The 16585-nt window shown below is 40.1% G+C and overlaps 1 protein-coding gene across 4 annotated transcripts in view; it reads left to right on the top strand.

Moving 5' to 3' along the window:
* Positions 1-2867: 2867 nt before the first annotated feature.
* The window catches only part of hdac9b (histone deacetylase 9b), a 36498-nt gene continuing 22780 nt past the window's right edge, over positions 2868-16585 (top strand). Inside the window, exons 1-4 of one of the 4 annotated variants that reach the window (XM_087848148.1) lie at positions 2868-3100; positions 3384-3435; positions 5034-5205; positions 5322-5384. In XM_087848148.1, the coding sequence (XP_087704274.1) occupies position 5384 (1 nt within the window). In that variant the 5' untranslated portion in view covers positions 2868-3100; positions 3384-3435; positions 5034-5205; positions 5322-5383. The remainder of the gene's footprint in view (positions 3101-3383; positions 3436-5033; positions 5206-5321; positions 5385-16585) is intronic. The other 3 variants (XM_087848149.1, XM_087848147.1, XM_087848150.1) reach the window with 3 other exon arrangements.

Here is a 16585-nt window from a genome sequence, read left to right as displayed (position 1 = left end):
GACTGGTCACCTTTGCTGGGGGTAATCCTCCTGGATCTGTCTCTAAGCCCTCCCAAAGGCCAAAGTAACCCCAGTGGGGGTACTTTCTCACTGCCAGGGCTGTGACGGAGGGGAGGTTCCCACCAATTCAATTAGGAGGAGAAGAAACACAGTAAAAGCATAAATGAAGAAAACAGATGCTTACACACATACCTCCCCAATTTCCAGCATGCTTTAAAAACTGCCCCCTGATCTTGTATTTACATTCTTCTTGTTTACAGGACCCCTTGTGGGGCGTGTTTGTAAAAGAGACGACCAGAGAACGAAGAATATATACTACAAAAAATATAAAATAACCTAATAACCTTAAGCTTTTGATATGGAATAAAAAAACGTAACTATGTTCTTATATTAAAGTAGATGCACAACATAAACAGTAGAAACATTTATTGAGGGTTTGAAGGAATATTTTAAACCATAGCTTGAGACAATATGTATAATGTAATTTTTTCAAGGTTCAATTAAGATTTTTCTGCTTCTGAGCTAGATTTCCAGTTTTACAAGATGACTCTATTCACTAAAACCCACCGAACGTATATCATCATATACCTTTTTGTCATAAATATGAGAGAACCAGTAGAATAAGTCCTCTCAGTACTTATGTCAGATGGGACTGTTATAAAAAATCTTTTTAAGTATACATATCTCTCTTGGTTTTTCCAGACTGGTAGATATCAGTATCTTTGTTTCTTATTTGTTCTTGAGTTTCTTTAGATTGTGGCATGATGTGTTGCACTTTAAGATCTTTTTGATCTCTACTTTGTCAGACAGGTCCTATTTAAGAGTTTTCTTGATGCAATATGTCTGGCAGTAATTGGGCTTGTGTAATTGAACTTGGGTTTGCAAAAAATCTGGTAAATCACAGCTAATTTCTGATTTAACAAGTGTGGGCAATTCCCTTTTCACACAGGGCCAGGTAGGTTTGCATAGCTTCTTTCCCTCAATAATTGAAAGCATCATTTTAAAAAGGCATTTTCTCACGATATCAGAAACATGTACATGTTCATATTGTGTACATATATGTACTGTTGGGAATAAATAGTTTTTCAGTGCTATGCATTTTTATTAATAAGTGTTATAAAGTTATATAGTGTAGTATTAAGTGGACACAGCCCTGAAAATAAAGGTATGAGGCCATGTGTCCTTGGGGAGTAGAAAGCTGCAGACTCTCGCTAACGCTTGCCTGGGAAAATGTAGATAAGAGGGGACCATCTCTAGTGGAAAGTTACTGAGACACTGTTGTTTAGACTAAAATGAGAGAGCTTCTGTAATAAAACTGTTAGGGGCACACCACCATTTTGAGATCCGCGGCAGTGTGTCATGCAGGACGCATCTCCCTTCTAGAAGAAATAAAGTGTTAAATGGTCTACTGAGCAGTGTTTTGTCTTCCATCGGAGGCCTCTGAGGAATCAAAAGAACTCGGTGAAGTGTTGATATTAACGGTGCAAATACTTTTTCACAGCACTGCATTTTTCCCCAAGCAGTTCAAATGCAGAAATTCTGATTGGTTGTATATATACATACCTCTGAAGACAAAGCTCACATAATATTGCTGACAAATGACACGGTCTTTAGAGGCCAGATGCGAGCTCTGGGGTCCCGTGCAGAGACACAGGCAAGCTGCAGGAACATGCCTCAGATGCACTGATATTTGGCTGTGCCCCTGCCTCGCCAGATGTCAGGATGAGAGATAGCACACAGCTGGACAGTAGGGATTCTGGGATGAAAGTGGTGTCACCCACTGGGCCAGTCCCAGCTGCTGGAGGAAAGTGACAAAATCGGAAGAGATTTCATCTCCCTGTTTCCCACCACTGTTCTTGGAGTGCTGATATAGACCCAAAGATTAGATTTTCAACAAGTTATACACCGTCTTCTTAATGTTTGTAAAGAAGAGAGCTCAGCAAGACCTCAAATGAATTAAAGTAGTGTTGATTTCATGAACAAGATCAAACTGGAGACATATAAACATCTGAGCAGTGATGTGGGAAAAAAAAAAAGTGAAAACAGATGATCTGGGGTTTGTTCTTCTCTTAAAAGGAGGACATTTATCCATGGGTCTGAACAGTAAAATAAGGCGAGCTACTGAAGAATGCTTTGAAGTGACAAATAAAAATGTGAGTCCACGGACAGCTGCAGATTTATGACGGTGACAAATCTGCATATAATTTCTGCTAATCACATAATCAGTGAGGCATTGTTCCTGCCTGAGATAAAAGCATCTCCTTTTTACCAAATCAGAAGGGGGGGGGGGAATGCAAAGCTTCATTGTTCTTTCATGTGGCAGTGACAGTGACTGAGAGCATGCTTTTTAAAAATAATAATAAAAAAAATAAAATGACAATGCAAACTTGTCTGACAACCGGGCATCTCAACATTTGTTAATATGTTCTTAATTTATAGCTGAATGCATTCCTATCAGAGTTATTAGGGGATTAGACCAATGTAATTACCAGTAGATGGCGCTGTTTCCATTTTAATGATCTTGTTATTAGACGCTGTATGTGCTATTTTTAGATGGTGCATCACTGCAAAGTGTATGCAGCTGTCAAAACACTCACTTTGGAATTTTATGTTATGCAATAACAAAAAAATAATAGCCCCTTAACAACAGGCACTAGTGTCCCAAAGCCCTATTATCATTACTAGTGCTCTGATTTCTAATTAGAGTGACTGATAATAATAATAATAATAGTAATAATAATAATAATAATAAAAGAGTAAAAGTTACACAGATTATTTGCACACTAGCTGTAAAGCTCAAATTATAACACCAGTTAAAATATCTTTTTTCCACAAAGGAAGTTGATTTATGAAGTTAGCGGTGCACCTGCTGAGGACACTCAGCGACCGGAGCTACCCTCGCTTCTCCGTCAACTGCGATTATCAGAGGACAGCGGAGCAGACAGACTGCTCAGTCTGCCACTACCCTGGCTGGGATTTTTATGCCCTGTTTCGACGAAGTAGCTAAGGCTATTTATAGCTTCATCCCGTTGCATCCTCATCCCCCTACAGACAGCTATCTTCACATCCTGCACATCAAACCCTCAACCGTGCGCCCGAGGTAGTGAAAGAATTCATTTCAGCCTTTTTAAGTGACAAAAATACACGTATAAAACTAGTGTGTTTCATACAAGTGTTGCTGTGAAATATTTAAGAGTATGTGAGAGCTTTCATAAGATAGCTTAGAGGGTACAAACAAAGTATTAACTAATATATAGGTTTTAGCAGCCAGCTGTGTAAGGACAATACGCTGTATGTTAACGGCACGTTAGCTGTACAGTATGCTAGACAGCGAGTTCAGCGCATTAATATTTGAACGGTTAACCGTTGTTCTGCTGTCACAGGTGGTCGTCCTCTAATCGATTGTGAGTCCGCCAGTAAAAGTGGACCGGAACTGTGAGTGTTAGAGCAATTCGTGACATTCTTCACACAACCACAATACTGGAAATGTTTTTTTTCCTGAATTACTAAGTGACCTCATCATTGCTGGTTTCGCAGACTGTTATTAGTTCCAAGATGTGGGGTATTGTAGTGCAGGCTGGCACCTATAAATAGACTCGCTTGCGAATGTATGATCTCATCGAAGTCGGTTGAAGCGTTAAAGTCATTATTAAAGAACTCGTCAGCCAACCAGATTGCATCACTCCTTGTCACAAAGTAGACTACTCATTACTTAGACGGGCTAATATATGTATAGCTTTTAAATAAGGAGCGGAATGACACACTCACAGGGTTAAGAGCAGAAACTAGGAGTGTAATTAGAACTTTAAGTAGTCTGTTTGTGAAAAGAAAAATCTCAACACAGAACTCCGGTTAATTAATTCTCAGAGCTGCTTTACATTAGAGGTGAAAGAGGCATTCAGAGCAGGGAGCAAGCAAACGACACTAATAAATACTCCACTGCAAGTGAAAGACGTAAAAAAAAGTACACAGGCCTACCCAGAATATGCTCACAAGGCAGAATGATTCATTACACTGTTATAATATTATCAGACCAGTATTATTGGTTCTTCAACATGTGAACAGTGTTTTAATAATATAATTGGTAAGATAGATTCATAGGTAGAAATCAGATAGCCAAGTAAAGTATCTTATGGTGTATCTGAGCACTTCAATTTTTGTGTTTTACATATGAAAATCTTGTGTGTTCTCAGTTTTAGCATACACTAAAACCGGGTGTAGACTCGCTGTCCATTTAATTAGTTATACTGGTTCAGTTGCTCATTAATGTGAAAATCTAATCAGCCAATCACATGGCAGCATCTCATTCCATTTAGGCATGTAGACATGGTCAAGCTGACCTACTGAAGTTTGAGCCGATCATCAGAATGGTGGCTTAAGTGTCTTTTAAGTACCAAGTTTGTTGGTGCCAGACAGGCTGGTCTGAGTATCTCAGAAATTCCTGACCTACTGAAATTTTCCTACATAACAACCTCTACAGGGAATGTCTGAAAAAGAGAAATTATCCGGTGAGCAGCAGTTCCCTAAGTGACAAGTCTGGCCAGACCGCTCAACCGTAACCCAAATAACCACTCGTTACAAAGTGTGGAGAAAAGCATCTCTGGATACACACATTGAATCTCAAAACACAACAACAGAAAATTGGAAGAAAAAAGTTGCCTGGTCTGAGTCTTGATTTCTGCTGGATGGTACGATTAGAATTTGGGGTAAACAACATAAAAGCATGGATCCATCTTGATTTAAATCAACAGTTCAGACTGTTGTTGTTGGTGTAATGGTGTGGGGAGTATTTTGTCGGCACCTTGTGAACCTCTTAGGATGACCTGAATATAGTTTAAACACCACAGCGGACCTCAGTGTTGTTGCTGACCATGTTAATCCCTTTATTAACCACAGTGTATCCATCTTCTGATGGCTCCTTACAGGAGGTTAATGTATCGTGTCCAAAATTTCAGATCATCCCATATTTGAACATAACAAAGAATTCACTGTAGTCAAATAGTCTCCACAGTCACCAGATCTCAATCCAACAGAGCACCTTTGGGATGTGGTTGAAAGTGAGAGTCACATCATTGGATGTGCAGCTGATAAATCTGCAGCAACCGTGTTATGCAGTCATGTGGACCAAAATTGCATCTTGTTGAATCTATGCGACGCAGAATTAAGGCAGTTCAGAAGGCATAAAGGGAATCTAACCTGGAACTAGTAAGTGTGTAGTGGTGAAAGATTGCAGAGATAAACATTTCTCAGCTTGCTGCACTTCATATGTGATAAATGCAGATATGAATCTCCAGCTTATTTTTTGCATATTGTCTTTACAGATAATGAAGAACCAAAACCGCAAGACAGGCAGATAACATGGCAACATCCATGATTGCTCAAAAGTAAGATGCTTATTTTTTTTTAATAGCTGCCAGTAACTAAATGAAAGTTAACTGATAGTGCTGTGTATGAAGTTTGTTTGGTTCTCAGTTGTTTTGCTGGACACCCTGTCACTCCAACAAAAACTTTGAGCAGATGGCTTTGGTAAGCAGTGCTCTTTCCCCAGGTGTCATGTGTTGACAGCAGCGTTTCAGTCTTCTCAGAGCGAGGTAAAAGGGAAAACACAAGAAGCACAGAGCCTCCAGTGTACACATGACATTTTCACTTAGACAAGAAAAACTTGGCTCAAAGTTGACATAAAAGCCTTTCACAGCCAGTCAAAATGACCCTTCAGCTGTCTTTCCATCTCAGAATATTTATGATATTTTTACATTAGACTTGTTCTTGGCAGGTTAATGCTCACAGATGTCTACACTGCTCAGATGGCTTGAGGGGGCAGGTACCATCTGAGCTGTGTCAGGGAGAGAAAGTCATTTTAACAGCACCTTACACTTAGCCTAACACATAATTTCATAGTACCAGTGAATGTGTTAATGAGACAAAATGTTTTTGATAGAACACATTTTGGCAGGCATCTGTGAATTATTCACTGGACTTGATAAGTTACCATGTTCAGCTATTCTCTTGGCAAGAACTATTCACAGAAGCAGCGTGTTGCACGAGTTCCCCGCTGTGCGATGCATGTTAACTATAGCAGAATATTATCATTGTCCTATAGCTGACGTCTGCCAGATTTGTATCAGTAAAAATATTCTGTTGATGCCGCAGAGTAATCTGTCAGCTGCTACCAGTGATGACATAAGAAGTGGGAGTGAGCTTGTCAAAGTGGAGCGAATACAATGCCTTTTCCTTTTTTTTCTCCTGTTTTTTTTTTCCCCACAACTGAAGTGATGAAAGTGATGAATTACGCTTTGTCACTGTGGATTTATTTCCTGTGTTTGTGTGCCATCCTCGACTGACCGTGACAGCGTGAAGGCAGCCTTCATGTCACGCAGCATAAATTGCAGTTCTAATAGAGAAAAAGAATGCGGTGGTGTTTTGTGCTGGATGACATGACAGAATGATAGAGCTAATCTTCTGCCTCAATTGGGCACAAAGACATTGAAGGAAAAACACAATTGGGCACCTTTGTGCATGTGCTGTCGTGCCAGTCTAGCAATACATTAAAATATCTAGAGCATAGCAACAGTTGGAAGAAATTCATTAGCCATTTGGTTTGTGAAACAGCTATTTATTTATGACGTATACGCTGGAGGCACCTGATTATCTCACCAGCAAAACTCAGGTCAAAGTTTTTGAGTTTTGTTTCTCATTTACATTCACTCATTTAAATGAATTTCAGGTGTAAGTTTTTTGTACCCCTGTCAATGAAATGATTTCCTCCAAAACAAACGTTCTTGTCCACATATGTCAGAATACATTAATGGCCCACAATGGCCTCCAAATGAGGTGCTGCCAATTTAATATTAAAGTGGGAGCATTTTGTGTTGATTTGTTTAGTACACATTAAAAGCCCTTAACACCTTCATTATATTAGCATTGCAGTCATTGTTATCATCCTTCATATTCTGTGACCAGATTATGGTCATTACAGGTTTGTTTGTTTAATCAGGATCCCCATTAGCATCAGCGTCGGCCTAGGCTATTCTTCCCAGGGTCCTTAGGCACTTAATCCAACATCCACAACACATAAACATAAAACAAGGAGGGTCTTCCTGTACAGATAGCATCGAGTTTCATAGAGCAAGAAATGACTACCTCAGAAGTAGGATGTGTATGCTGCACCAATGTGTCCTCTTTAGCTCTACAGCATATGGATGTTAATCAGTGCCAGGATCTTTTGTTTCATGAGTATGTAACAGTATGTTGACATATTTGTGTAACCTAAGCACTGTTAAATATTTAATTCCTAAGCCAAGTTAAAGAAAAAATGGCAAGTACCAAGTTGGACCTCTTTTTGCCTTTTGAACTACCTCAGTTCTTTGTGTCATAGATTCCTCGTGGTGCTGGAAACATTCCTCTGCGATTTTGGTCCATGTTGACATAATAGCATCAGACAGCTTCTGCATATTTGTCAGCTGCACATACATGATGCATATCTTCTGTTCCAGTAACATCCCAATGGTGCTTTGTTGGTTTGAGCTCTGGCGACTGTGGAGGCCAGTACAGCAAACGCATTGTCATGTTCAGGAAACCAGTTTGAGATGATTTGAGCTTTGTGATATGGTGCATTATCCTGCTGTAAGCAGCTGTCAGAAGATGAGCACACTGTGGTCATAAAGGGATGGACACGGTCAGCAACAGCACTCAGTTAAGATGTCATGTTTAAACAATGCTACAGCAATGTGTTGTGCATTCAGAGATGCTTTTCTGCATACCTTTGGTTGTAACGGGTGGTTATTTGAGTTACTGTTCACGTCCTGTTCTGTCCATTCTCTTCTGACGTTTGGCATCAACAAGCCATTTTTTGAAATACTCATCTTCCCTTAAATCACATATCTGAATGGCTAAATGCACGTGACAGGCTGATTAGAGGTTTGCATTCATGAGCATTAGAATAGGCATACCTAATAAAGTGTCCAGTAAGTTTAGTGATATATATATATATATATATATATATATATATATATATATATATATGTGTTTTTCTTTTATGATAGGCAGGATCTGTAGTCTAATTGTCTTGAGCTAATGTTGAATGTATAAAAGCTAGATCAAAAACAGGCACTGTTGTAGGTCTGTGTGAGGCTGTCACGTGTAGAAAATCTGTAAATCATGCCTCACAAGTTTGTCATGATTTACATATTTCAGAAGTCAGGGGACATTTATGTAATTCTGCTGGATCCAAAAAGCCTTAAAAACAGCATTAGTAATTTTTACCCAGCCGCCAGTGGCAGTCAGCATAATGTCTTCTTTAGCAGCATTTCACACTTGGAAATAAGCTCTCATTTCATCCATCATTCCACTCATAATGACAGATGAACCACAATTATGTAATTTCACCATGACTGCAGTTACAGAAACACTTAAGCAATTCCTAAAAACACACACCAAGTGACATGTGTTTCTTAACCATACACCTCTCATGATATGTTTCTCAGCTTCATGATGGCCATGCCTGTTGACACCCTTAAACTATTTTTGTGTGGTCCAGGATCTATTATTGGCTTTGGCTGTAAGTGCTTTCTGTTCCATAACAAGATGAATCCCCAACATGGCATTAGGTTACCAGGCAACAGTGTACACTCGACTGCTCGCTTATAATTTTCTTTGTATAGTTAGGATGTTTAATAGTAAGTGACTACATGACAGTGTGCCAAATTTAACCACTGGTAGCAGAACCCGTAGAGCCTGATGTATGTCAGGAGGCATAGAGGCGAGCGGGCTATATTTGGCTGCTATGTTCCCTTCAAAGAGACGAGTTCTAGGCCTGGATTTGACATTTCTCTTAGACTGGAAAAAATGGGTTTGGGTCAGTGAGTTTTCGTGGGAGGAGGGGTGTTGTTGATGCCCAGAGGAAGGTGCCGCTCTCTGTTCTGCAGCAGCTCATTGTTAAAATCTCTTTAATAAACAAAAGGTTGTGAGGGCTTGCCAGAGGATTCATATTACTTGAATGTACATAAGCTACATATAAGAACAAGAGCATTAAGGTCAATAGCTTATTAACTTCTTTTTTACATTTTCACTTGAAACAGGACTATTTGTCTTGGTTATTGAAAAGAGTAGGACAAATTGTATCATGAATGGAAGGTGTCAGTGTACAAGGCATATCCTCCAGCTGCTCAGGAGTTGTGAGCCTCATTATATTAGGAACAATGCTCGCAATGTTAGAAGACAGTCAGAAAAGATCTGCCAAGGAATCACAATGAGCAGCTGTGGCCGCACCTTATGAGATTGTTTTCATAGCCTACTTGAAACCTGTAAAGAGTCTCATCATCTGAATATTGAACAAACCTAACAGACCCCCCCCCCCACAACCTAAGTGATGTGACATTATAGTTTTTATTGTCCGAAAGTTCTGTTTTTCATTAGCCTCTTCTCTTTGTGCCGTATGTGTTTTGAGGTTAAACAGAATAATGTGGAGGACGGTCCTGGGCTTTATCTTAGTGTGCTGTCATGAAAATGAAATGGAGAGTCTTGTTCACACCTTTATCTATTTCGCTGCTTTTGGCTGCTGTTCCAGTGTGTGCCTGAGAAGACCGGCACACACAGACAAACTGAACGTAGCCTACAAAATCCATTTCATCTCCAAAGTGCGTTTTTCCTCACTTGCACTCTTAGGGTCTTGTTTCTATTATTTATTTATTTTGCTGTTTCAAGTCATTAACAACAACTCCGGTCAATGCATGACATTCTCAGGAAACATTTAATTCACTTTCAAGTAAAAGCTTAATCTGCATACACTGAATTATAAATATAACTCTTGTTCAGTCAAAAAAAAACCCATACAGATTCTCTTATACGTGTGGAAATGTGCCGATCTAGGGCCAGGACTGAATAAGGAGTGAAGTATGTGTGAGGAATATTTTTCTCTCTTTATAGTAAGAGAGCTCTAACCCAGAGGGAGAGTACAGCTCCTGTTGTAGCAGAGATACAGAGCTTTGGTGGGTTTAGCCTGCTGTTCTCAGTGTTGTTCATCCAGCCCCACTGTAGACCCCTAGGCTCTCTGGGGGATCCTACTTCCATTTATTTTCACTTCTTGTCTAAAAGGAGTTGGAGAGATGAATCATTCATGTCTCTGAGAGGCCTCTTGTGTGGATGAAAAATTGGGAAATTTAAGGCTCCTGCCTCGAGTATTTAAGATAGATTAATATGCAGCGCTTTCTCTCAGTGTCCTGCTTTTTTCTCCTTACAGATATTTTAATTCTTTGGTTGAAGTCCGTTAAGTAGGACTTTTGCCGGAGTGGTCTGGTTTTGTTGCTCTTCACTTGTCTGCGTCTCAGTACAGCCAATGACAGGTGCTATAGACAGTGTCCCTGCCCTAACACGATACAGGACTTTGAGAGCTTTGAGGTTAAATCAGTAAATGTGATGAATGAGATGTGTGCTCGGCCTCACGGACAGATTGTCACTAATCTGTCACAGGGGTGAGGATGTTTACCTTGATGGCAAAACCAAGAGTTCACAAGCCTTGTAGTTGTCAATCCTTGCCATCCCATCAACTTATGCAGGCGAAAATGGCCTACCATAACTTATATTTAAACATCTCTTTGTTGTTGCCTTTCATTCGCGGGTACCCATCCTGCTAGTGACAGGTCTACAAGAACAACTCCCTCCCCACTTGCCATGAAATGTGCTGAACAAATGGAGCCAGGAATTACACAGAGATTGGACACACTGGCTGCATATCTAAGTAGAGCCTGCATAAAGGTCTTGGTAGTCAGATAGGTGTGAAAGGGTTAAGAGCCCATCTGTTTCCAAAACAGAAAATTTTTACCCCCTTTGAGTTGACAACCTTAGAGCATACTCTAAATGATCCCGTAGTATTATCTCAGAAGACTTGCACTAAATAGGGAGGCTTAAAGGCAACAGAAAAAGGGAGTTTTATTCACACCCTTTAGATGCATTTAAAAGGACAGAAAAACATCAATGAATAGACTGCACTAAGCGGAGCAGAAAAAAGAAAAATGCTGCTATGAATGCTTGGAGTGTTTTTTCTTTCTACCGGGTCTGTTTTGTTCTTTTGATAGTAGGAATCTCAACACTTTGTAGTTCAGAAGAAAACATCAATGTTCACTTCATTATATCTTTTATTTTTATTTTTTATTTTTTTACACACACAGCTTCAAAGAGGTCGCATAGCTGTAACAGCTTTTGTTTTGTGCTGGGATTTTTTAAATTTATTTATTTTTTTACATATTTTATGAAAGAGGCAGCCAAAACTTGTTAGGCTCTGTGTTATTGAAGCGGCTGGGTTGAAAAGTCATTTTGGTCATTGGATCTAGGATGAAAGGAAAAGGTCGGGAGTGATGTGGTCACTCCCAGCAGGATGGCAACACTATGGAGAAGTGTGGATGAGTGTATGGAGGTATGCAGGGCTGTCTGTTTGTCTGCAGATGAGTGTTTGCTTGCACTGGATCTTGACTTGTATATATGTAGAGGACCTCTGTGGTGACTCTGCCTGTTTTCTCGGTTGTGTGTCGGCGTATTTGTCTTTGTCGTCCTTGAAAATTGTTTTGGGAAGTTCACAGCTATATACCTGGCATCTCTCACTGTTCTTGGTTTCTAGATTTCTTGTCTCTGTTCTCAATCAACCTGCAGGGTGCACTGTTGCTGAAGGATCCATCAGGAGGTTTTTACCCCACTTGGACAATGTCCCACAATTACAAGCCTTAGTTACGGCTTGATTTTCCAGTCAGAACCAAGCTGATGAGCCCGAAAGAACAATGAAATATGAAGAACTGATTTAGAGAGAAAAGAATAAGAAATTTGTAATATCATCTTTATTACAAACCATGTAATTACACAGACTACAACACGTGTGCTACATGAAGATTAAAAAAATGTAAAAAGTAGAGAGAGGTGATTTAAAACAGAATGAGAGTAAATGCTCATATTACACAACACACACAGGCACATGCACACCAATGTAGCACAAACAAGTGAGATGACCCCTGAACTATTTCTTTGCCTCCCAGGGGAGAGAGGAAATAGAAACCCGCGTGACTCGTTTGGACATTCTCATAGGAAGCGCAAGGTAGAATACTGTTCTTACAGTGTACTTATGAACATAAGTCTTTATCTTTAGCTGCATGAAATGAGCGAATACATAAATACATGGATGCAAATATAGCACTTTGCCATGGTGAAATAAATGTATATGAATATGATGTTGTAATAGAGGAAGAAGCTACTTTTGGCTGCGCCCTTATTCACAAGGGGTCGCCACAGCGGGTAGCTCCGCATGTTTGATTTAGCACAGAGCTTTCAAATGCCGGACGCCCTTCCTGGAGCAACCCCAAAGGGATTTGTGTCTTCCCCTGGGATCGAACAAGAGATCTTTGGCTTGTTATGCAAATGTGTAAACCGCTATGATATGATGTACAACACGATGTGTTACACACAAACACAGAAATGCAGGGTCACCTGAGCAAAAGCATTTAAAAATACATGCGGAGCCCCTCTAGCTTTATGCATATAAAGCAGCCCGGACATTAACATTGCAACAGAGGTGGTTTATGCACCGTGGGGCATTTCCTGGTATGCAGAGCTCTACCTTTATAATCAGAGGAAGAGCTATTTTTCAGAGGTATTGTTGTGTCTGAGACCTTTGAGACACCACAGGAGGAGAGCACTGGAGCTGTTCTGCGGTCAAGTAAAGAAGTGATGGCGTAGGTGGAAGTGGCTTGGACAATAAGCGTCAGCCCTCCCTTCCCCATAGTAAAGTGGATTTCCTGTTGCACTTTTTTCAGGTGGACCTTTTAAAATGCATGAATGAAGTTTAGTTGGATTCTTTTAAATGTCATCGACAAATCCAGTCACGCAGAACGCTTTATTTAACAACGTCCATATTACTGTGTTGTCAGGATATTCCTCGATGAGCATGTGTTTATAATGCTCGTGTCTCAGAAGTGAGATTTGTCCCTTAAAAATAAAATAGTGAGTGAAAACTGTCTGTACTTTTTCTGTGACTGAAATAACTCGGCTGATAATTTGCCAAAGGACAAACAGGCTCGATAAAATGTGTTTTCTCAAAAGCAGTGGCGATAGCAAAAAAAAATATATTATGTTATCATATTAAGAATAATAGCTCCAAGGCAACTTGGGGGATGATGCTATGATTATCCACTCATAAATGGGCTTGACTAGCAGGATGTGGATTAGAAGGATGCCTCTGAACAGACAACCTTTGTTTTTATTAATCCCTGAGGGATTTTCTAAGGTCAGCTAAGCTTGGCTGTATTCCATCAGAGTCACATGTGTGCACTTGGGCCTTGTGTTTGTGTGATACAGATGCCACATTTGACTTCTGCAGGCTTTTCAGTGATGTAGGTCTGAAAGCCTCTGATGCGATGATTCTACCCAGTATGGTTCCAGGCAAAAAAGTGCCCTTTTCTATTTATTAGTTCACGGTGCACTAAAATGCCAGCTGACATTAAGAGTTGTCTTTCAGAAGGTCTAATCAATGCTAAGCCTGTTGATGTAACAATATTCTTAAAGGATCAATGGTTTGTGTTAATATGAGGGATGGTGCTTGGCAAAAGAAACAAAGGAGAACATAAAGCGGGCTTGTCATGAGTACATGTAGGATGGAAGCTGTACAACAACAACATAGTCAATTTGATACAAACAGTGGATCAATGGTTTCCAGCAGAGATGAGCACATTGATCAGTAAAAGTACTGAGAGCAGTCCTCTTTTTCCAGTGTGCCTTTGTGGTACATGTCTATTTTTAGAAAGCCTATGGCAGCAGATGAAGGCATGGCATCAAGGACCTATTCAAAGTTTGAAAGTAAACTGACCTCAATGTCAGCTCACAATAAACGGATGCTTTGAAATTGTGTTTTTGCCTTTTATCGTTCAGTCTGCTCTTACATCTCAGATAGAGGGTTCGCATTTCTCAGACTTTCTTCTTCTCTCTCTCTTTTTTTTTTTTACTTCTCTCTGTTTTCTTACCCTTTCATTACATTTCCATCACAGAAGTACCTTCCAATATATCTAAACTGTGTTCTCATCAAAAAAATGTCCTTATGTCCACATAAGGAGGTAGATGAAGTGGTGGAGGTATACCCTGCAGGATTTTTTGACACTATATAAATATATATATTTTGCACATACTTTTATATTATTTATATTATATTTGAGTTAAGAGTTTTGCTTTAGCTTTGTGTTTGGTTAGGTCAAGAAAATAGTTGTGTGGTGATGGATTCCACCCTGTCTAATATATGATTGAGTCAATAAACATAAATGTGTTTTTCACAAACACAATGCAGAAGAAGACACGCTTACTTCAAAATCTAGTTGAAAATGCAGTTTAGTTGTCTGGATCGTACAGAGCCTTCACATGAAATGCAAAAACTGCATGTCTGTTTTTGTGTTTGGAGCAGCACTGCCAAACTTTGTCGGCAGTGTTTCAACATTAACTGCCAAACATAACTGCCTTTCAATGCTTTTCATGTTATTCGATCCAACCTGTTAAGTACAACCTATATCACCCTGAAAAGTCCAACAGGAAATTCCACAGGAAGCCAGACAAAATAACCCAATAAAAGCAAGAGCACCCAGAATCATTAGTGGGGAAACATGCTGCATAACTCACCCAGATGTACAGGCTAATTGGATTTTACCTTCAAATCAGCAGTTGTAGGGCCTTTGTGCTTTTACGAGACTGGCTACAGGGTAAAGGGAAAATGGGCTGTTTTGAAGTGACAAAACTTCAACCCTGGCTTTCAGCTGGGACACTTTCTGAGGTCTGAGTATGCTGCGCTGCTCATGTAGAGACTGGTATGAGTCTATAAATTGATCTAGGATTTCTTCCACAGTTAGCATTGGTGACTCATAAGGGGCTGACGTATGGAGGGTGGTGAAGTAATTGGTGTGGAGAGGTAATTTCCCTCATGTACCAGGGGTGCCCTTGGAGCTGCGTGGTGGCCACTACAGAGAGACGAAGCTCAGGGGAGAGGGTGGTGCCATTTAGGTGCATGGTAACTTATGAGAAGTTGCTGTTATTATGCAACTCCTCTCTGGGGAGGAGCATCCCCCTCTGAATGGAGAAATAAGTACTCGACAATGATAACATCCGCCACAGTCCTCCCAAGGTGACATGATGAAATCTGAACCATTGCAGGCAGAAAGCCAGGGAAATGAATTTTATAGTTTATCGATTAAGATCATGGAAGAGTGCTTGGATATCCACTGTGTAATCAGATTATTTAACAGTAGATGACCCCCGCCACCGCCCCCACTGAGCTGCGTGGTTGCCTTTGAAGTTCAAATAACAGAGAACAACAAAGCAGACCTGACTCATTCCTTCCCACACGCAGGTCATCCTCTGTTAAGGAGAATAAGACATTTCCTAGCCAGATCAAATTAGAACGAGTGAGCTTCGTCCACCTCCCATGTCTGTTGCAACACTTTACTTCTGCTCCCTTCTTTCTTCACTCTGCCTCCCTGCTGGGTTTCATCATGCACAGTGTGTCACAAGGCATCAGTGCTATAGTGATTATGCCAGAGAACTTCAAGAGGTGATTTGAAGCTGCTACAGTGATTGTAGTAATGTGAGTAGACTCATTTGAAATAAACAAATCACTGGGTTAAGAGCATGTTATTTCAATTTTTTTCACATAGCATGAAAGCTGCACTTTAATTGACAAAGTTAGAGTCAATCTAAAAACGGCAACAGCATAATGGTAATGTGCATATGGGTGCTATATGTTTGTATAGGGTGTTCTTTAAAACAGCTTATAATGGCCGTTCATTTAATTTTGGAAAGCGCTATGAGCCCTTCACTGATCTAGCCCACTTGTTCCCTCATCACTAATAATTCCCCACTCCACATTAGTGCTCTGGTGACAAAACATGCACACACACACACATACACAGAGAGAGACACATAGTTTGTGTTTGATGTGAGGGAGGTGACAGACAGTCGAGCCCAGGCACCCGAGAGCAGAGTAGAGTGGCTCTCCAGCAGGGACGCTGACGTTCACACTTAAATGCTTTAATAGGACTAAAGTAGACAAAGGCCGCCAGTGACGCAGTAGGAGCTATAATGGGCTTGCCACATTGCAGGTTTACTGGACCCTGCCTATTGGACAGCTATTTCCAATCCCACAATCCCTCATCAGCCTCAGGAAGCTAGTTATAAATAAAAAGTGTAGGTTAATCTCCGCTAACATGTCCCAGTGAAACGTTTCTGTTTTGTTTTTCTGACATGCACCAGGGCAGGTTGACCTGAACTTTTTTCAAAAAGATACTGGGAATTAATCACGTATGTCTGCTCCCTGTAATAGAGCAGAGAAATGTGCTTGTATTTTCTACATTTGTAGGACAACTGAAGCATAAATCTGTGTGTACTTTTTGTTCTTTTATAAAAAAAATGAAGTAAATCAAAAAATAATACTAATCCAGACATGATCTTTAGTCATCCCAATGGCAAAAATATTAAATATAGTATTTTGTTGTGTAATAGTGGAAAACACGCACGAACGTTGCAAAATGCACAGAGGCCTTATAATTTTAGGATTTGATGAAGAAATAGAATA

Source organism: Neolamprologus brichardi, chromosome 11, assembly GCF_056152115.1.
Source record: "Neolamprologus brichardi isolate AB-2024 chromosome 11, ASM5615211v1, whole genome shotgun sequence".
Taxonomy (NCBI): Eukaryota; Metazoa; Chordata; class Actinopteri; order Cichliformes; family Cichlidae; genus Neolamprologus; species Neolamprologus brichardi.
This window is presented reverse-complemented; position numbering and strand designations above follow the sequence as displayed.